The 22,333-nt window shown below is 30.7% G+C and overlaps 1 protein-coding gene across 10 annotated transcripts; it reads left to right on the top strand.

Annotated features, from left to right (window-relative positions):
* The first annotated feature begins 33 nt into the window (after positions 1-33).
* On the top strand, positions 34-20,264 carry LOC107495605 (uncharacterized). 10 transcript variants are annotated; one of them, XR_008007155.1, is made up of 18 exons: positions 34-358; positions 686-754; positions 973-1,052; positions 1,312-1,406; positions 1,915-2,069; positions 2,342-2,493; positions 2,708-2,826; positions 3,645-3,808; positions 3,943-4,017; positions 4,654-4,725; positions 5,536-5,673; positions 6,542-6,697; positions 7,179-7,231; positions 7,330-7,508; positions 7,624-7,709; positions 7,786-7,977; positions 8,135-8,212; positions 19,837-20,264. XR_008007155.1 is itself a non-coding variant. In XM_016116771.3 (16 exons), exons 2-15 carry the CDS (start codon positions 700-702, stop codon positions 7,682-7,684), a joined length of 1,554 nt encoding a protein of 517 aa, XP_015972257.1. In that variant the 5' UTR covers positions 34-358; positions 686-699; the 3' UTR covers positions 7,685-7,704; positions 7,786-8,083. The 10 variants fall into 10 exon arrangements, 3 of the variants coding, with proteins under 3 accessions (XP_015972257.1, XP_015972255.1, XP_020981093.1); XR_008007154.1 differs by lacking the exon at positions 19,837-20,264 and adding an exon at positions 11,168-11,237; XR_002364396.2 differs by lacking the exon at positions 19,837-20,264 and having other exon boundaries at positions 7,624-7,704; positions 7,786-7,811; positions 7,884-7,977; positions 8,135-9,401.
* The last annotated feature ends 2,069 nt before the right edge of the window (positions 20,265-22,333 follow it).

Here is a 22,333-nt window from a genome sequence, read left to right as displayed (position 1 = left end):
GCGCCAATAGAACGTCGTTTTGGATTAAAAAGAAAAAAAAACAAAAACAAAATTTATGAACAATTTGTTGACTCTGAAATCTTCTTCTTCCTCTCCCAGCCGTGCTCTCCTCCTACCCAGCCGCGGCATTCCCCCTATCCGCCGTCGTCCCCTTCCTTCGCCGGTGCAATCTCTTTTCGTTTTCGATTTCCTAGCTGTCGCCTTCTAGCCACCTTGTAGTCGCCATCGTCGTCGCTGTTCCCTGCCGCCTTTCAGTCACCGTCGTCTCCTCTCTCCCAGAAGCCTTGCAATCGCCGACGTCGCCTCCCAGTCCTCTGCTAAGCCTCTCCTCGGCTTCTCAGTTCAGGACTTTCCTCAGGTAATATGTTTTTTAATTTTTCAGTCCTCAATCTGCTGTGTTAGTTTGTTTCCAGTTTTTCAATTTGTTGTAGTTGTTACTGCTGTGTTTTTGCCTCTCCTTCCTTCTCCCTCTTCGGATCTTCCTCCATCTCTGCTCATAACTTAGCCGCACTTTGAATTTCTCTCGTCTCCTTCCTTTGCGTACTCTCTCTCTCTCTCTCTCTCTCTCTCTCTCTCTCTCTCTCTTCAAGGCAACAACCAGCTACCACACACCTCTTTCAGCCTAATCGATTGGAGAAGCTCACATTATCCTTTTCTTTTCTTTTTTTTTTCACTGTTTTTGCAGTTTCGAGTTCGATCATGTCGAAGGACAAGGACTCTACCAATTTGTCACGCACCTTCAAATACCTCTTAGGTTTCGATTTAAATTATTGTTTCTTTTTTCAGTAATGACAATTTAGCAATGTGATTTTAGTTTAACTGGAAAACATACATCAGATTTTAGTTTAACTGTTTCAGATTTTCGTTAAAATAGTATTGCATTCGTTCTTTCTTTTTCTGGTGCTACCTTACATAACAAGGGTTGCTGATCTTCTTTTCTCGATGTGTTGAATGTGTATATCATGATTCCAGCTACTCAATTCTTGTCAAGAGGAATTCCATTTATATTCAATACATGGATTGTAAGGCATCTTACACAAGAGGACTATGCGGTAAATCAATTTCTATTGCTGTTTACATCTTCTGTGTGCAACTGAGTATATATATGTTTGATTGTGTTCATCTTTAAACTTAGAAGCGGATTCTCTTGCCGTTGTGATGTAGACATGTGCTTGATGAAATTTGCCATCGGCAGTGTTCCCTATCATTTACTCAGATTAGATAGCTTTAGCAAATGATTTACATTGCTTATCTGCTTCTTGTACTCATGTTTTGGATGATCAGTTGTTTTGTTGTGTTTTTTTGATGCAGCTATATGCAGTGCAGTTTCATCTGTTTATCACATGTGTTTTATTTCTTAGTCGGGAAGGCTTCCGGCGAGCATGCTTGCGCATGGAAATGCAAAGGTGATCCATCATGCATTGCTATTTCTGTTAGAAACTTTTTTCTCTATTGAGTTAATTCGGGTTCCTTGCTTCAGTTAGGGATAGTGCAGGTTCCATCCCTATGGTGAGAGATTTGCCAGTTCTTTTAGTTCTCTTTGATTAGGTTAATCTGAACTATGTTTTTCAACTAAGTGGGTTTAAGGATGAGTCTTAGGTTTAGACCTGCAAATACAGTGTTAGTTTAGAGCTGATTTTTATGATGCTATGTATGAAATATATTGTTAGTCAAAGGAAGTGTTTGTGATCAAAGTTGGTTTTGCATAAGGTGAAAGAACTAGGAAAAGTCAAATTGATTCAATTAACCCAGGTTATATCTATCTCTTTGATTGTATAGAATATAGTATTCCAAAAATGTAGTTCATGGAATGCAAATTAAGCTTTATTGCTTTCATTAGAGTTTACATTCTTAATTTAATTTCCGAACGCTCCTGATCAAATCCTTTTATCTTATACATTTTTCATTTTATAGTGATGGCAATACAAAAGATGTTGTGAAGCTAATGAAAGTGGTGTGGATGAGTTTCCCGCTTGGAATATTTATTACAATAGTGGCATGCTCTTTTGTTCTATGGTTGCAAGGCCTAAGTTATTCTAGTTCACTTGGGCAAGCTGTCTTGATAAATGGTAATCTACTTGAGCTTTATGCAATTTATACTCATTTTTTCTTTTGTCTTTGTGTGACTATTAAAGGCTTTGCTAAAAAAAAAAAACGTAGTTAGAAAGCCCTAAAGATAAAGCCTAACTTTACTGGAGACATTGATTATTCATGATGAGAAAAAGAATTCCATAATCTTATTTCTGTTCAATCCACATGTAATCAAGCAGCCTGGAATAACTCTTCAAGCTATCACACAATGTAATCTTTCAAATTTAATCAATTTGACTTGTTATGTCAGGTCTTGCATGCATTTTGGAGCTTTTAGCTGAGCCTTTGTATATTCTTTCACAGAACTTGGTCTTGCTTGAATTAAGATTGATGGTTGAGACAGTAGCTACTATTTCACGATGCTTGACAATGTACTTTCTACTTGTCAAGAAATCTCAAATGGTAAGAGCTTATTTGTATTGTGCTACATAATATAGTCAGTGCTTGACAATGTGCTTGCATCCAGTTTGAAGAACTGTAATAATGAATTTTTTCAAGGAGAAATAGTCTTCAAAGCTTATGTTGTTAGCTGGATGCATAGAATTGCTATTCTATATGTCTGGTCAGCATATCCTTAGAAATATGACTGATTTCAGAGTCGACTGACCATTTTCAGGAAAAACCAATCATATTTGCATTATCACAATCTGCGTATGGAGCCTGCTTATTTATTGGTTACTGGGGTTATCTCATTCTATTCAGCAAATTCAAATGTTCTTACCTTTTCCCATTCAGGTTAATTTTTGTATACCTTTTTTCTGAGACTTAAATATGTCTAGTTCTTTACATGGTTGGTACCGGCCGCTTTTGTCATTTTCTCTTCTAGAAGATAAGAATAAATAAGATAAACGAAATTAAAGGAAAAATGAAAAAAGTTTTGACTGTTAATGAATCTACAATTAGGCACTGGCAGTTCAAGGAGATGATTGTATATTATCTTAAGAATTGAATTGGTACTGTCCTATATAATTTTTCTGGGATTAATTTTCTGCTGTAATCTTTGGTAGAGTGGATTAAACTTTGCGTATTAAATAGCAACACAATTATTAAGGCTTGGTAGATGTAATCACTTGTGTAATTTCATTGTTGGATGCCAGTAATATTGTTTATTAGCTTATCATTTGATTCTCTGAGTCACTTCTTGAACATGGATGAGTTTGCCTTTATTTCTTTCATCTTCTGAAATTATAAATGTGTGTATAACATGCTAGATCTTTTAAAATTATTGGAGAGCCATGGTATTTGCTAGGAACTTATCCTTGAAATCTTCAGTGATTATTGACATAAACCTCTCATTTACTAAGGTTGAACTATGTTATTCTCTTCTTGTACAGTTGTACTCATTTGCGTGCCTGGATACAATATTTTGCACAGTGTTGCAGCATAGATAATACTATTATTAACATCTAAGTTGGTTTGATAGAATGGGATAAACTTTCATAGTGATATGTTTACTAAGCTGTTCAATGAAAAGGTTGATCAAATTATTTATTATTTACGTCAGATTATTTAAATGTAAGCATACATTCTATAATTATCTCAAATTTTTGCAGAGAAGGAAAACTGATTGACTTTGATAAGCAGCTGTCCAAGATGTGCATGTTGTTTACCTTTCAATCTTATCAAAAGTTGATTCTTCAGGAAGGAGAAAAAATGGTGCTTGTGTGGTTGGATACACCATATAATCAAGCAGTGTATGGTCTTGTGGACAAATTAGGTCCGAATTTGGTTTTCATAATTTGTACTATTAAACTTAATTGCTTTTCCTAATTTGGTTAAGAATGTTTCTTATTTTTATTGAGAATAAGATTGATTTTCTCATATTTAATTTTATATATCATCACCTTTCAGGTAGCTTAGTGGTGAGACTAGTCTTTTTACCTTTTGAAGAAAGTTCATATGTAACCTTTGCAAGGTCTGCTTCAGGTTCTATTCCTCTCTTGTTCACTCAATATTTGGACTGGAAAACCGGAATTTCTTCCTTTCTTTTTTTTTTTACCTTTTTGCTTCTACTTTACTCTTGCTTTTCTTCCCCTCTTGTTTGTTTCTTTGCATTACAAATGTTATACTTCATTCCTCTCTCCTTAATTTTCTTGAGTAGTTATATTAGTTTTAGTTGACCATGAGACTTATTTCCCTTATTGTGATTAAATATAAAGAAATTGATAATCTGAAGTCAGTATTTATTCATCAAACAAATAAGTGGGATGAGCATGATTATATTGTTAGCACTATATTAATATTATGGGGGACATACTTATTTTCATACATAGAACATTCATTTAGTCATATCTGTGTAAAGGCTTACATGGTTTTAATCAGTAGTCTTTGCCATGAAGATCTTCTTGGCCATTTATTCATGGCAATGTAAGCATATTTTGTCATGAGGTTTTTGTTTATTTATTTAATATTTAACTCATCTATTTTATGTCAGATTCCTTTAGTATATAATCATGATGTTTGTTGTTTTTGTACCACTAACATAGTGTTCTTTTCTTCTTCTTTTTTTTTTTTTTAAAAAAAATATAATATGCTGAAACATGTTTTGGCCATTCTTGACAGGACAATATCCAGGGAAGAGCAAGAAATTAGGAAACTGCTTGATGGAGTCCCTCAAGTTAGTTTTGTTGATTGGTATGCCTTCTCATTTAATTCCACATTGACATTTTGTCCCAGATATGAGTTCCTTGGTTTTTCTTTTCTTTGGTTCAGTCACAATAGTTTATTTCTATTCCTCATTTGAAGAAGTTTTCCTTGGCCGTGTGTGTTGAGTGGTTTCACATAGACTGCTAAAGTCACACAAACTGTTGGGAGAAATGATGTTATATCTTTCAGAATAGTTGACTATAGTTATAACTAGTAGCTAGTCTAGACAATGTAAATTAATGTTTAGCCATATGAGATGCTGCCTTGCCTAATATCAGGTTCATTGTTAAAATGTTCTATCGAACTATGATTTTCTCTTCTGTATAAGCATTAGCAATATTTGGTTTGTGAGAGTGAATAAAAGAAAAGAAAAAATGTGATGACCAAATAGTGAGTCATTACAATTGGGTGTTGTACATCGCTTTTTATCAGACTATAAATCTTTGACCCATTTTCCTTGGAAATCAAAATAAATAGATGTATAAAGGAAATTAAAGAAGGGTCTATCTATGGGACTAAAATTTTCTTTTAGCTTGTCTTGAGTCTACCCTGGAGCCAAACACTTTATTCCATCTCGAGGAGCCTCTTTACATGAAACTGAAGACAATGTGTTCCACATAGTGAGAGACATCTATAGACATATAATTTGAGAAGAATAATATGTAGCTATTAATAGTTGTGGCTATAGTTGTATGGCAAGCTTTACTCTTTTCATAGCTGGGAATAGATTTCAACTGCATGTTTTCCCCTAAATTTCATATTCTAGTCTTTACCTTGTGGTATCATTGTTCTTTCCAGGCCTTGTCTTTATGGCATTTGGTCCAAGTTATTCTTATTCGCTCATTAGATTGCTGTATGGTGAAAAATGGAGTGATGGGGAAGCGTCAACTGCTCTCCGCTACTACTGCCTTTATGTCATTGTCTTGGCTATCAATGGTTAGTGATTCACCTTGTCTCTTGTTGCTTAGTTTATAATATCCAAAAACACATTCATGGCTGGTAGCAGAACTTGCAACTATCTATCCTATGTTTGTTATTCTTCACCCATTATTATTGGTTTTGTGATTGGTGCTTGGGGCTCTACTTTCTAGATATTACCAAGTGATTTTACAAAAAAAAGACATGACTGAATGATAGTAGATGTATTGCATTTATTGTTTGCTAATAACAACTGAGGCTGATGTATAAACAGGTTTCGGAATGGGTATAACATAAGAAACCTTCATTTAGTTTTTGTATGCTTGAAGGAAGATCATTTCTGATTAGGCTTGCTGTATCACAAAAATATTCAGTTGGGAGAAAAAATTATTTTCATGGAATGGGTGGGTGCTTGTATGTTGAAAGCTGTTTAGGGACAGGATTAGCATAAGCATCACATGGATATTGGTGAGATTAATGAGGATATCATGGTAGGAAATGAAACTTGGATTAATACTTGACTCAGGTAAGACTGTATCAAAAGAGAATTTTAGCATAAAACGTGGGATTGTGGGAGATACTTTTGATCTCCTAAACTTTGATAGATGTTAACCCTAAACCCATTACCCATTTAAATCCATATGGCATGCAAGTTTTCTATTCTCGGTTAACTTGTTCAACTAGTGTCATTGCCACTTTTTATTTAAAAAAAGAAAAACTACCTAGTAGCACTGCGGCTAAGATTTACTTCAATGCCAAATGCCTATTATGGATACTAATCCAAAATTGCATTATACATGTGCTTATTTCCTTGTATGTAACAAGCTTGCTACCCTGCTGGATAAATTCCATACTTAAAATTATGATGTTTCTCTCCTTGCCTCAGGAACATCTGAAGCCTTCTTGCATTCAGTTGCAACAGAGAGCCAACTAAAGCGTTCAAATCATTCATTAGTTGTATTCTCGGTGATCTATGTAGTTTTGAATGTCCTGCTAATAAGAATAGCTGGGGCAGTTGGCTTAATTATGGCAAATTCTCTCAGTATCCTTCATACCTTTGGGTTGCTGGCTTAGCAATCCTATAGTTGTTTATTTCAAGCTATTTAACATTTTTTTTTTTTTTTTTGCTCTTGATCACTGAAAAAAATGGGTTTACAGATAGAATCAATTAAAGTAAATATTCTATCATCTGTTATGTTGTGGGTTTTACTACCGCAAGATGATGTTAAATCGGATGTAACTGTCTCTATGCCTAAACTTGCAACATGCTAGTCTTCTAAGTTGTTAATGCATCTTAACAAGAAGCCTAGATACTTATTCTGTATTAAGTAGCTGAAAGTTTGTGTGGTTACTATTTTAATCATTGCTAGAATGCAAATACAATCAATACAATACTGTAGGACTCCTATAAGTGTTCCCATGTTGATCTAGCAATTTTGTATTATACTCGTCTATTTTTCTTGTTTAAGTTGCATCATTGATGGGAAAGAAATGTTTTCTTTGGTTTCTTGACTCAAACATAGATATGACCTTGAGGATTTCATACTCTGCTGTATTCATTAAAAATTATTTCAAGGTATGACTGTTGGCTTTGTTTTTCATGACCTTAATTTGATCATATTTCTGACCCAGGTATTCATATCATACTTGTGTATTTTTTTTCTCTGTCCGCAGGAATCTTCCTCATTTTCATTCTCGAGCTGCTTGCCTTCAGGATGGACTTTTCTGTTAATTTCAGGTGTAATCACTCTCATTTCTGAGAATATATTTCTGGACCAAGAAAACTTCTGGCCAACATTCATGATCCATTTGTCTGTTGGGCTGGCTTGCTTCTGCATTTCATCTTATGTGATGTATATTCTTGCTTCCTACTTATCATTGTTATCTTAAAAAGAGTTCTAATAACTACTGATAGACACAATAGTTTATACTAGTTACTGTCTGAATGTACCCATTTCTGTCTTTTAGCTACCAACGGGAAAAACCGTTCATCAAAAGGATTATTCGTTTTCGTGATCACTCAGACTGAAGATTTTTGCAAATTTACCTGTATGGTAAGTTTTATATCTTTTTAACAACTATTTTCTTCGAATTTATCCTTGGACATGACAAATAACTATTTTCCTGCAGGCAGAGGAAAGAGCATGGATTACCAGGTAGTTTTCTGTGGCATGATATGTTCACCCATGCCAATAGAAGAATACTAACTATTGAATCTGATTGAGCAGTTTGTAACAAAGAAAATTAGTTGGTTTGTTGAGATAATAACCAAAAAGGAGGAGAATGGAACCGCGGTGGATCTAACTCGCTGACTAAAATTTGGTATATTTATCCAGCTTCTTTGGCCTTGATTTTTCTGTAAATTAAACTTTTGAATTTATTGATTGAGAAATGACAATGTTTGTGTGACTATTATATCTGTTGTATCTGCTTTATCTTCATTTAATTTTTGTGTTATGCTGCACATATTGATATGCAGTAATACACAACACAACAAATGTGGACGTGTAAGGCTACAAGAGATCATAAATCGAGTTAACCTTCTAGCCAGATTCAGGTCAGTTGAAAACTAACTAAATGGGTGTGCTACTGTGCTCACATTTTCTAATCTGATACGCTAAAAATATCATCCCATCCCGTTTTATTTGTACGTATCACACACTCCAAATAATGCGGAATTGCTGAAATTTTGAAGTAAAACAAAACTTGGGAAATTCTCGATTGTTTATCCAATATACTTAGGGCTAAAAGCCTGTGGAATGATTAAAAATTAATAGAGTATGGTGAGTATAGGTGAAAAGTGAGAGAAAATGAATAACATACAAAGGAAAATGGCCAACTAAGACACCTGAAAGTAGTGAAGATTGATCGAGGTGTATTTGATATCGCCGCTTTATTTGATGTTTGTAGGGATAAAATTTGCAGCAATTATACTAATCAGATGAAGGGGAAAAAACAAATAATAAAATTGAAAACCTTCACTACCAAACAAGAAAAAATATAAAGCTTAATCCCAATTTATAATCTAAAACGTGAAGATAGCGGCGGAGGTAATTTTCTCTTCACTGATATGAAATTTGCTATACATCACTTTCCAAAAACGAAAGAATGGAAAATAAAATATTTTTGAGGAGTAAGCTTTTGATTAAGGTAGGGTTTGAGCATCTGGTTTTTGTCCTGGGAAGTAAAAATGGAGATAGTGTAGTAAAAAGTAAATACCACATTTTTTTTGTTTCTTCTTGTTAGAGTCTTAGAGATGTAAAAATTAGTTTTAAAATTTTTACTGAGATAGTCTCTTGTAAAAATTGCTTGAGATAGATTTTTTTTTAAATATTTTTTCTTTTACTGTCTCTATCCCCTTCTCCAAACAAACAAACCTCAATGTAGCAAATGGGATAGGGAGAGAATCTTAAAAGTCAAAACCAATTCACAAAAAGCAGAACAGTGATGAAGGAGACGGTCAGAAAGAAACAAAGGTTATGATTCATAGGACACCCACTCTGCCACGAGTATGTTGGTTGGCCTCCATTGTCACTAGAAACGACCAACAATGGTAATTATAAGCTTTGAAAGCTGAAGAAAAGTTGAAAGAGCGTAGGGGGGAAAATATGAAGCTTATTATTAACTTGTAGACTAGGCTTCCATAATGGACGAGTATCCAACAAAGAAAATAAGTATAAAGTGAGCTCCATTTTCTTAAACAACATTATGCTATTTTTTGAGTTTTCATCTTTGCTTAATAGGTTGGATTCCTTGATGGACATAACGACGTTTTGAATTTTATTATTTATTTTGCAATATTGATATTGCAACCTTTCATAGCTATAACTATAACGCATGTTTAGGAAAACACAAACACGAAGATTGAAATCAGAGAGAGAAAAAGAAAATCGAACTTTTGGTGCCCATTAAGTTTTTCAACTTTCTTATGATAATAAGTATTTTTGTCTTTGATTAAGAAAGAGTGACAACATTTTAGCGGAAGGAGGGAGAAATGGTAAAGAAAATCTTTGTTCTTTGTTTCTACGTAATTATTGAATACGGGAAAACAATAAAGGGGAAAGAAGAGTGACACCCTTTTGGTGATGAAGTCAAGCCTTCCACAATTTTCAAAGATATGTGAACCTGAAAAATCCAAAAATTACGATTTGGAGTGTCCTTTTTTTTTTTAAAAATTTCCACAATGAAGTTATCAATTTCCCTTCTCCCACAAACTAGTTTTGCATTTAGATATTTATTGTAAATTTGCTCTAGGATGCATTAGTTAGATTGGTGTATATATTTCATAAGAAGATTAAATATGAAACAAAAGTGAGATTATTCAATCTCAAATTCAAATATAATGCTTGTACGAGTAAGCTTAAATGTCATGCATACAAAGATACGAGAACAAATTTTCTAATTACAAGGAAGTATTTATTTCTACGTTACATGAAAAAGATATGACCTATGGCCTGCAACCCCTATATATTATTAACCAAAAACATCAACATGAAAAGGAAAGTTGAAGAAATATCATTTTTTTTTCTTTTTCTTTCTTTTTTTTGGCTAAATTATGTGGAACTTCATTGAGAGATTGAGGGGCAATTTCCCAAAATTCTCCTTCGACTTTGGTTCCGATTTCCTCTCCTCTTTGTCCTATTACTTTAGAAGGAGTAAATCATTTGCTTGTCTATTTTCATATCTCTTCACATACTCACAACTAACTAGCTAGCGGTGCATTCCAAATATCGAGTTAAAGCATCTTTTTTGCAACAAACACCCTCTATGAGTGTTGATTAAACATGACATGTAATCATGATTATGGGACCCTTTAATCTTAAATTCTCTTCCAACGTGTAGGGTGTAAATAGGCGTTTGTCTTCCAATAATTTTCAATATATATATATGAATTTAATTTTGATGTATTGATCATTTACGTATATTTAATTATATATTATCATATCAATAAAAATAATTATTTTTAATAATTAATGCATGAATAATTATCTAAACGAATAAATGTGATTGAAAGATGGTGTAAAATTATTTACATTATCAATGTATTAAAATTAAACTATAATTATATAATATTAAAATTTATATTTATTTTTATATCATGTGTAAATTTTCACTTTCTTTTTAACTTTTCCGAATCAGCCAACTTACTTCATTAAATTCACCTAAGATCCACAAGCAAGGCAACAACCATTGCCAAAGGTTTTCAAATTCCTCTTACTATTAGTTTTACTTGATTACATGAATGTATCATCTATCTATCTACTAATTACCCTCTTTAACTTTTTGCAATTTTCTAAGAAAAAGTTGGGTTATTTTTTACAAGCTCCGTCATATAACAACTCTCCAATTATCCAAGGAAACTCTTCTTTTTTTTCGTTTCCATAATTTCCTTTTACATTTTTTCTATTTTCCGTTAGGTAGTAGTAGGATGTTGTTATGTTCCATTTTTTCAGATAGCCGTTCATGCAGTTTAATTTTTTCTTAATTATTATTATAATTATTTTTTTCCCAGGGTGGGTCGGTGGGCTAGCTAACGAACTGAAGTTCATAGAAATGGCCGTATGTCTTTTAATCATTTTGCATGCTAAATTGCTAATCTAACTTTATTTCTCTTTAAGTAATAATAATTACACATATGCATTATTTGTGTTTGGTAATCCCATACGCATTATTTGTATAACTTCTAAGTCACTTATCAGTTAATGATACTTATATATATATATGCCAAAAGAAAAGTTTAAAAATAAAATTATTTAAAAACATCCGAGTTATATTTATCTTAGCTTTTCAAAATGATTTGTGCTGCTAGCTATGACATGCTTGGTTAGTTTATTATTTTACCTTCTTTTAATACATTTAAGAAGTTAAATTCATTGTTAAAATAGTTGACATGAACCCCTCTCTATATATATACAGCCAAAATTCTAAGGAAACGTTAAGCTGAGAGTTAAAAAAAGGTCTCCTAGCAAACAAGAATGATTTCATTTCAAGTATTTGAAGTTTGAACCTAGAAATTAGAATCTATATAATTTTATTACACATTAAATTCATCACCTATGAGATTTTTACTCAATCTTCACTCTTAACCAAACATACTCTTAAAAATTACAGACTTTCTGATGAAAAATAAACAATTGGATTTACTGATTGGTTAAGAAAAATGATATATATCTTGTTTCTATTTAAAAAAGCTTAATTACTTTAAATATCTTTATTGTTTCGCCAAATTTTTTATTAGATCTATAATTGAGCTCCTACATTCAATTAGATGCTTTTTTAACTATTTTTTGTTAAAAAATTTAAATTTTTTATAATATTTATTTTTATATTTGATGTAGAATGAATTATAAAATATTTTTAAATTTTATTATATTTTTTAAAAAATAACAATAAATAAGGATCTAATTATATAATTAGAGATTTTTAAATTGTAAAGACTTAGTTAAAAATTTGACACAACTAATAGACTAATTAAACCTTTAAAAAGATAATGACATCTGATAAGTTACAATAACACTTTAGAGTTGGTTAAACAGACTTAAAAAACGTAAGAGATTAAGGATCTCTGTACTCTCACGGATGAAAATTTTCACAGCTCGGTCACTCACAAGTAGTAAAATTTATCAGATACTAAGCTAATTGTATAGCAAAATGGTCCCATAAATTTTACAGCTGGATCATTCACAAATAGAATTCATTAGATGCTAGTTGCTAATTGTTGTTTATGAAAATGGTCCCATGAGTGCTCAGATAAATCAAGTTCTCAAACAATTATTAAACTAATTATGCTTTGCATGATTCAATTAATGGTGCACTTTTCTGGAGGGTTAAATTAACTCTGATCATCAATCTTGACTTAATAAGAAGGAAAAGGTGTCACATGCCTTCACTTCACTCTTCTTCAAATCCTCATTATTCTGTTCTCCACTTTCATTTACAAAAATAATTATAATTATTTATATTAATTAAAATTTCAGACTCAAACACAGAGGTGTTATAAGTCAAAGAGCAATATTAGGGACTGTAACATATATAATGCAAGGACACTGTAGATCACTGCAAAAAGAATGTAAGTGGGACTGTGTAATTGGACCCAAAAACCATCTATTCTTCACTTTATGCCACCCACCTCTTCTTTGAGTATAGGTTTCAAACTTTTTCATCATTCCCTTGTGGACCTCTCACTCTCACTACTCTTACTCTGTTTTCATCATTTTATGTATCTATTCCCATAACAGTCTCCCTTTTGTATATCTCTCTCTCTCTGCATGCTGTCTTGTCCTTTTAACAGCTTTGGGGCCTTCTTTTCTTGTTTTCCTTTTCGTTCTTCTCATACTGTAGAGGAGAATAGAGAGAGATATATCAAAGAAGAGAAAGAAAAAGAAAAGAAAAATAAAATTTTTTTTTTTATCAAGGTCATAATTTATTTTTTTACCATTAACAGAGACTGCTACAACAAGATAGCATTAGCCAAGAGCTTGGCCAACATCTAAAAAACAGAGCAAGAATGAAATTCAAAACTGATAACAAACAAAACAGCAACCAAACTACAATTAGATATTACATTGACATTCTCTCCATTCAGCATACTCATTCTGTGGCAGCACTTTTGCAAATTCAATTAAGGTCGTAAATGTTAATTACATGAGTTTTTTTTATTCCGGGGGGTTATTGAGCCTTATCTTTTCCGAGGATACATACTGTTCATGTCATATTCTAGATATTAACCAACATAGTACCCTTTATTTTTTCATCTTCCCTTTCTTTTTGTGGTTTTTTTTTTTTTTTATGCATAGGAACGTGCATGATTCTCTTCACATTGATTAATATCTCGTTTTCTGAATTGTGACCTTTGTGAGGGAGCAAGTGTGAGAGAGGAACATAGACTTGTTTGGTCAATTATAGTTTGTATTTATGCCAAGGAAAGGGTGGGTGTGTTTCGTTGGTTCTTTTGTGAAATGAGACTTTTAATTAAGGTTTTATTATTCTGTTATCCATATAGTTTTATTAAATTTGTAATTAGATCTTTATACTTTTTTATTTTAATTTGGCCTTTTAATTTTATAATTAAATTTTTTTTAATGTAAAAAATATTAGAGTTAAATAAATATTTATTCGTAAATTGAAAGTATTCATAATTAAAAACATAATTAAATCTTAAAAAAGTATAGGTAGACAATAAAAATATTAAATAATGTGAATAATAGATATATCGGATGTTCATTTCATTAGGTGTACGGATAGTTATTCTAATATTAAGATTTAAGTGAATAATTTAAAAATATAATGTATTTTTATTTAATTAGTGGTTGTTCATGTTGTTCAAAAAAGTCATTGGTTATTACCTAACATAACCTTTAAATCTTTGATCGTATATATTTTGGGAGGAATATTCCGTTAGTTTTAAAATTTTTGAGATAAAAATAACTTAATTACAAAATCAAAAACAATTACAGATACCATAAGAATAATTAAATCTTTAATTAAATGAGAATGAATTATGAGAGAGAACTCTTACCCCCAACGATAACGATATTCAAAAGCAGTGGGATAGGAAGCCATCAAGAAACTTGGCTACATAGTATAAACAACTCTCTGCTAATAATTAAAGTCTAGTTTTATGTAGCTAACTTTTTTCAGAAATAGCAGGTATCATTTTAAGAGGAGGTTTGAAAGTTCATATATATGGTTTTTTATTATTATTTTTGTTTGTCAAGTATTCAGGATTCGCCCCAACTAATTTGTATTCGATCCGAGTTACATATTTAACTATAATAGATGAGTTTTTTAATGAAGATATAGTTATATTTTCAAATTAAAGCCTCAAATTTAAGACCTTGCTTAAGCGATACTAAACTATTTATCTGTCGGACCAACGCCGCGATAGTACTCAATATGTATAATTCCAAATTATTCAACATGCTTGTATATGTTATGTATAGATTGTATACTTTGATTAATAATTAATGCTAAATTTCATATTGAAATATTTAACACTAGAAGTAAAATATCTTAGTGAGTGCCATGAGATACATGTTAGGTAAGTAAACTACTAATGAGAATAGATTTTGATATAGACAAACATTTTCTGCAGTATCCTAAATTCCACCCAGATTTGTATAATTATCTTCCAAAACAAAATTAAATTATTGTCACTTGAGCACGCATCAATTATATAAATTACACAGTATCACATGTTCACATAAATAGGGGGAATCCACATAATAATGTGTCTTCTAGCTAATGGCTATAAGCAGAAAGTGACCATTGATCAAAATTAAGAATGATAGGGTCGTAAACACTTTTCAGTTCCACTCATAAGTGGCTCCAACCACAAACCTTAGCTAGTTTTCTGTTCCAACAACTGCAGATACAATCGTATACTTCAATCCATGGCTCATTAGAGAATCAAATTTTGTAGGCCCAATAAATAATAATTTATAAATAAGAATAATGTCATATGCACTATTTTTTTAATATTAAAAATAATTTTAATACACTAGCAGTATATTTTAGATGAATTAGATGTAAATATAAAATTATTTTATACTCAAAGTACATTAAAATTAATTCTTAAGAACAATTAATAAAAATTAAAAGAAGATAAAAAAAATTTCCTTATACTATAAAGGAAAATATACATAATAAATTTATAAAAAAAAGAGTAATACAAATATAATTTCCCAATAAATAAACTCATTCATATTCATAGTTCATGCATGCTTAAAAACGGTCTATGCTACTATGCATAAAGCATGCCTCACTTTCTTAGCACTATTTGAGTGCATAGATAAGAGATCCTCTCTTAGGTTCATTGCCATTCGGTGATTATAAGACACGTGTCCATTTGTCCCCTACCCTCTTCATCATGCCATGCCAATTCTCATTAATCCATGCCTGCTACACTACACCAATATGTATTTCATATCATTCTTCTTGATCATGAGTCCTCATTTCAAATTGATGATTCATGATAGCTTTGCACTAACAATTATAGCATTATGCAATGTACAATTTTTTTTAAGAAAGTGCTTTGTTGCCAGAGAAGTCGTAAAAAAATGTATCCCGGAATTATTAGACAAAAGAATATGAAAGATATTTTAAATTAATCACCGATTTCCATTTCTGTTTGCCACTGGTACTGCCAATTGTTTCTGGCAAGTTTTAACAAGCCTCAGTTATAAAGTGTTACTCTAGAGGAGGAAAAAAAAAAGAAGAAAAAGAAGAAAACAGATAATTGGATTCTTAGCAAGTTATATATATATGTTGTGAATGTAATTTTTTATTTAATTCACTTCAAACGATGATACATTAATTAAGATGGTAAATACATTGGTCTTTTAATTGGTAGTCTCAAAAATTCATATAATAAAAATAAAAATAAAAAATCTTGTTAAAAATATCTCCACAAACCTAAATTTCGTTTGTTAAAAAGAAAAAAAATAGTCCATTTCAAGCATAAGATTTGTTTGAGTGAACCTATAAAAAAAATAAAAATAATTTTATATTTAAATATTTTATATAATTTTTTATTTATTAATTATGTTTGAGTATAATAATATAAAAATAATATTTTTTATTTATTATTATATAATTAATTCTAAATTCGATAACATTCAAATAAGTACACCGTTCATGTCATTTAACAGGATAATTAACATACTGAGTTGGTTTACTTCTTAATGTGAAAGAAAATCAAACTACACCAGATATTGACTGGCTAATTTGTCTCCATCTTTTTTTTTTATGTTAAATGAATAAATGTGAAGAAAGATTAAAATTTGGACGAGAGCAGATTTACTATTATTTTGAGTATATAGTTTATGATAATTAAGACGGTAATAATAAGAGATGTAACACAAGAAGATTTAAATTTTGAGATGAGAGTGAAAGCGCATCAAATATGATACTTATAAGGAAGCCCCTTTTAACAAAAATACAAATATGAAATTTTGATTGGTAACATGTTAATGAGAAAAGTGTGAAGGGTATAAGGGGGACAAATTAAAGATGATGTGGTGCCCACAGAAGCACTCACCACCAAAACAAATGCCTCAAAGTGGGTCCCATTTTCTACTGTTGTGCTGTGGCGTGGCCTTTGCCTCTGCCAATGTCATTTGGGTCCATTGATTCTTCATGTGTCATGTTTCAATTCAACTTCCTAATGTCTATTTTTGTCATTTTCACCCAGACCTTTAAACTCATATCAGCATATGTTCAATTCAAGTATGAAAATGTCCCAACTTAAAATCTGATACGTTATAATTCGATTATATTAGTGTTGTTTTTTATCCTGTCCAATTATATTAGTTTTGTATTAGTGTTGGGATTGCGGCACTTAAACTAATTCGATTATTGGATTAGGTTTATATTAATTTTAAAATTTTAGAATATAATAACATATACAACTTTTTTTTAATGTCAATTATGATATTATTTAAATATAATTTTTATGACGTATTATCTTTTTTACTACTACATATTATTTCTTTAATTTTTTATAATTTTTTAATACTTTCTAAATTTTATATTTTTTGGATACTCAATTATTTAAATGGATTCAATTCAGATTTAATTTGTTTAAATTGATTTGGGTCTATTAGCAAAAAAAAAGGAAAAATTTTAGATTCACATTAATTAAAATATATTAAAATTTTATTTTATTTTTTTCGAGCTCAGAATCAATCCTATCCCTAAATACTCTATTTAAAATGGTGATATCCTTAAAAAAACATTCAAAATGAATTAAAAAATAAAAATAGGATAAAATACAAACTTATCTTTAAGATTTAAGATTCCTGTGAAACAAATTTAGGAAGATATGAAAATCTAATAACTAAGATTCCTTTAATGCTCTCAAGACACTGACCATACAAATAAAATAGACGTACGTACGTACTATTCCTTCCCTGCATGACATCAACCTGCTTTCTGGTTTTTTCTTCCAATTTGCCTCTGCACTCTCAAATTTTTATTTTACTCTTATTCTTTTATCATAATTGATTATTATTAATTTATTATTATTCGGTTAGAAAAAGACACAAAATTCAAAGACACATGCTTTTCTGCTCAAGCTAATAGCATAGTAAATGACGAAAGCACTTCCATATAGATTTCTGCTGAATCCTGTGCTAATTAAATCCATACAAATCAAGACCGGAAGGCTAAGAAGATAATGATTTAAAATTATTTTATTTAATTTAATATTTATTATATTTAATATTATATATTTATTTTAAAAATAATTAATAAATATAAAATAAGATAACTTTAAATTAATTTTTATTGTCATTTAAATATTTTTGAATTAAAAATACATACACAAAGTCTATTATTAAGATGTCATTGATTTTATTCCAAAAATGCTTGCTGTTGCTTTATGACTCAAATGTTAGTAACAGATTGCCAGCACAAAAATAGATCCTACATGCATATATAATAACTAGCTAGCCATTATTGAGCTTGTTTTTCCAATTTGGATATATAGGGTTGCAGTTTTGTAGGTAATAGTTTCTTGTTTAAGTATATGCATATATGATTAGTATATGGTGAAAACTTATGTGAGGTTGATTTCAAGTGAGGTTGATATTTGAAAGTCGTTAGATGAAAATTTAGTCAAACAAATCAAATTATCTAACGACTCTCAGATATCAACTTCACGCTAAGTTTTCATTATTAGTATATATATATATATTTGTGTGTGTGATGTGTGTATACAAATATTGTGGAATTGTCTTTTCATTTTTTATTTCTGTTAACATAAAAATATATCCAATTTTATTTTATACTGTTTAGTTTTGTAATATATAAATAAAAGATGATACGATCATTATCTCTTCAATACCCCATGTCAAGTTTGGCATATTAATAATAAGGATAAATTAAAATTTCATGTATAAAATTGGCATATCTAATATTGTGTATGACATAAAAAAAGAGATGAGCCTAACTTTAAGCTTGATATATTAATAATTTAATAATTTCGTTAGATAACCAACTAAAATATTAATTAATCTAAATATTTTTTTAACATTATTAAAAACTAAAATTTTAAAATTTTAAAATTAGAATTTATTTTAAACTTATAACTGATGAAGCACGATGTCAGAAATTTTATTAAAATTTGGCCAACGTTTAGTCCGCAAAAAAAAACTGAGTAATAATTTTTAATTATTAGACATTAAAATATTATTGATGACTAATTAAAAACTACAAATCACAAAATTTGTTGGTTCCTAACACTCCTCATGAAAGGAGATAGCGTTCACGATGCAAGGTGGAGACTATTTTGCTTTAAGCTTATATGACGCATTTTTAATATTCTATTTCTATTTTTTTAAAATCTTAATTTTTAAGAAGTTGTTCAAATTAAGTTGTTTTCAATACTAATAATTTAATTTAGATCGGAATAAGTTAGGAATGGCATGTGGTCTCTCAAACATGTTTGGTTTTGTACTTATAATTCTTTTGCTGAACAAAAGTATTAATGTTGTTGCAATCCCATGCTGATAGCAATATGATTAATCTCTCCACTATTGCGGCAGTATTAACCTTTTCTTGCTTTTCATTGTTTCATGCCATTGTAATCAGCATTTCCTTGTCCCTTTTGTCACAAATATTCATGCGCATCCCCAGTTGTTATCTTCATGCTTATTATGGCCTCAAATTACCCTTCCTTGCTCACTCAGTTTCAAGTTGAAGGTCTTCTTCCCTCTTTTCTCGGCCCAAGTGATAAATAATTGTAGTCTTGCAAAAGTGACAATTATAAGATCTGGACCACTAAATTGCAAATAAATAAAGTTTACTTATTCATCACTATACTAAAAGAGCAATAAACCAAAAGGGTATTAGCCAAAAATCAGCCAAAATACCTTTGGATAAGTATATATATGGATGTTTCTTCTGTTAAGTATCAGAATGTTTCTTTTTCATATTAAATGGATGTTCTTTTATATATTTTTTGAATTTTTTTATATTACAAATGTAAATGCTTCTATTTCTTTAAGAATTTTATTTTTTTTAAATTTTATAGATATTTAATTATTTTTTCTAAAATATAACTGGATATTTCTTTTGTTAAGTACTAGGATATTTTTTCATATTAAACGAATGGTTTTTTTTTATATTTCATACAAATTGTCACTAATTATTTTTCTAAGCTTTGACATTTCGAATCTGCAGCGAGAAAGTTCAAGAGGGGATTCCGGCGGTATTGATAGAATGTTGAACCAACTATTAACAGAGATGGATGGAATGTCTGTTAAGAAAACATTGTTCACCATTGGAGCAACAGACAGACCTGACATTATAGACCCTGCATTGCTTCGGTCAAAACGTCTTGACCAATTGATATACATTCCTTTACCGGATGAGACATCACGTCTCCAGATCTTCAAAGCGTGCTTGAGGAAGTCACCAATCTCAAAGGACGTCGATCTTTCGGCTCTTGCTCGTTATACACATGGATTTAGTGGTGCAGACATTACTGAGATATCATCACGAGCTCCCGATCTGATAAAGACAGTTCTGACTGGAAGCGAAAGCGATCAGAGGAGTGGGTCGTGGTAGGAAGACAGAGAAAGTCTGGCGGTGAGAGAGGGAGGTCTGTATGTGTGATTGTTGGAAGTGGGTAGGTTAATGTAAGAGAGAAGAGGAAGGTTTTTATAGGTTTTAATTACGTTTACTTGATTAATTTTAAATTTTTTAAATTTTAAATTTAAAAAATTTAAAATTAATTATTAATATAAATTAACGTGGTTTTGTTTAGTTTTTAGCCAGTAATTTTTTTGTTTCATATACTTTTCCATACTAAAAATGTATAAAAAAAGTAAGAAATAACCATTATTACAAACTTTTCTGTTTCATATACTTTTTCAATAGCTCATCTTTCTCTATTGGTTACATGCTGGCCAAAATTTAATAGAATTGCTGTCCCCTAAACTTTCCTATTATGAAAAATAAGTGTCAATAATAAATTTTTTTTTTTGACAATTTGACCATCAAAATATTTTTAAACTATTTTATAATAATATTAACATTCTTTTGACAACTAATAACTGTAAAAGAATATCCTATCAAAATAACTATTTTTAATGGCCGTCAAAATTGCTTATTTTTTTTGTTAGAGTGGATGAGGGGAAATTAGAATATTGTATTCACTTTCTTTTTTCTTTATAATGCACGTTACAAATTGATCGTTGTGTTTGTTCTTCTTTTACTTTCAATTTAGTTTGTAGGAAAAGTTTAGGGACTAGCAATTCTATTAAATTTTGGTCAGCATGTAACCAGCAGAAAAAGATGAACCATTGGATGAAATCTCACACCAATCTCACACCATCAAATCATCTTTGATGGCTAGTTGATAGTTAATAATCACAAAAGTTGTTGGCTCCCTATCATTTCTCTTTCATAATCAATATAATAACCTAATGTCAAGAAAGATTTTTTTTGACAATTAAGTGGCCATTAAAAATACATGCCAATACTGACCGTTAATAATGTTATGAACTTTTATGATAATTAATGGTCATTAAAATACATTTAAATGTTTTTTTTTATAATTATTGGTTATTAAAAATATTCTTATAAAATAACTAATTTTTTCTATACTAATAATGATTCTCAACTATATTAAGTTTTTTTTATAGTGATCCTTGAAAAATTACTTTAATATATAAGTATATAAGACAATAAATATGAAGAAATAAAATTATAAGAGAAAAGCTTAGTATACAAGCGATTAGGGCTTGTAACTATTACAAGTTCATTAACGCCTAATCCACTAAAACGCACTGTAACTCTTACGTCATTTACACGCGCTATACAAAGATCCGCGTTTGTATAACTACCAAATTTAAAAGATTTGTTTCCTTCTTTGTTTTCTTTCTTTTCAAATTTCATCGTTCTTCTTCTCGCGCGTCTTCCCCTGGTTTTTCGATCGTTCTTTTCCTCTCCTTTCTCATTGGTTTGTTCTTCGTCATTGACGTTAGTTTTTCTTTCTGTAATTCCAGCTTCGTTTTGACATGGTGTATTTATAGTTTTTGACATGGTGTATCCTGCAACCTCTCTGTTGTTGATGACCAGTTTGTTCCGAAGGTTGGAATGACATTTACCACCCTTGAAGATGCTGGAAAATTTTACAGGAACTATACCAAGGTTGCAGGTTTTTCTACAAGAGTTCGGAGCACAAATAGAAAGGAAAACGAGATTAAGAATCAATTGATTACATGTAGCAGAGAGGAAAAATGAAACTCTCATAGCAAAGACTCATTTGATATGAATTGGAATGATTTTCTGCTAAACTTTGGTCTTGTGGACAACAAGTGGCTTTCATGTAGTGTTGGGTTAAAATCTGCAGCAGAGGTGTAAATTTAATTTTTTATCAGGTGTATTTATAGTCTGTGTTTGGGTGTATTATGCAGATCTCTATGCAGACCGTCATATACGGGTTTTAATCTATCTGATCACCACTTCATATTATAGTACCTGTAAATCAGACATTTTGAATACACCAGAGAGAGTTTAATTAATTTTGGTCTTGTGGACAACAAGTAGCTTTCAGGTAGTGTTGGGTTAAAATTTGCAGCAGAGGTGTAAATTTAATTTTTTATCGGGTGTATTTATAGTCTGTGTTTGGGTGTATTATGCAGATCTCTATGCAGACCGTCATATATGGGTT

Source organism: Arachis duranensis, chromosome 3 (genome assembly GCF_000817695.3).
Source record: "Arachis duranensis cultivar V14167 chromosome 3, aradu.V14167.gnm2.J7QH, whole genome shotgun sequence".
Lineage (NCBI taxonomy): Eukaryota > Viridiplantae > Streptophyta > Magnoliopsida > Fabales > Fabaceae > Arachis > Arachis duranensis.
The sequence above is the reverse complement of the archived record's forward strand: the minus strand, read 5'-3'. Positions and strand labels throughout refer to the sequence as shown.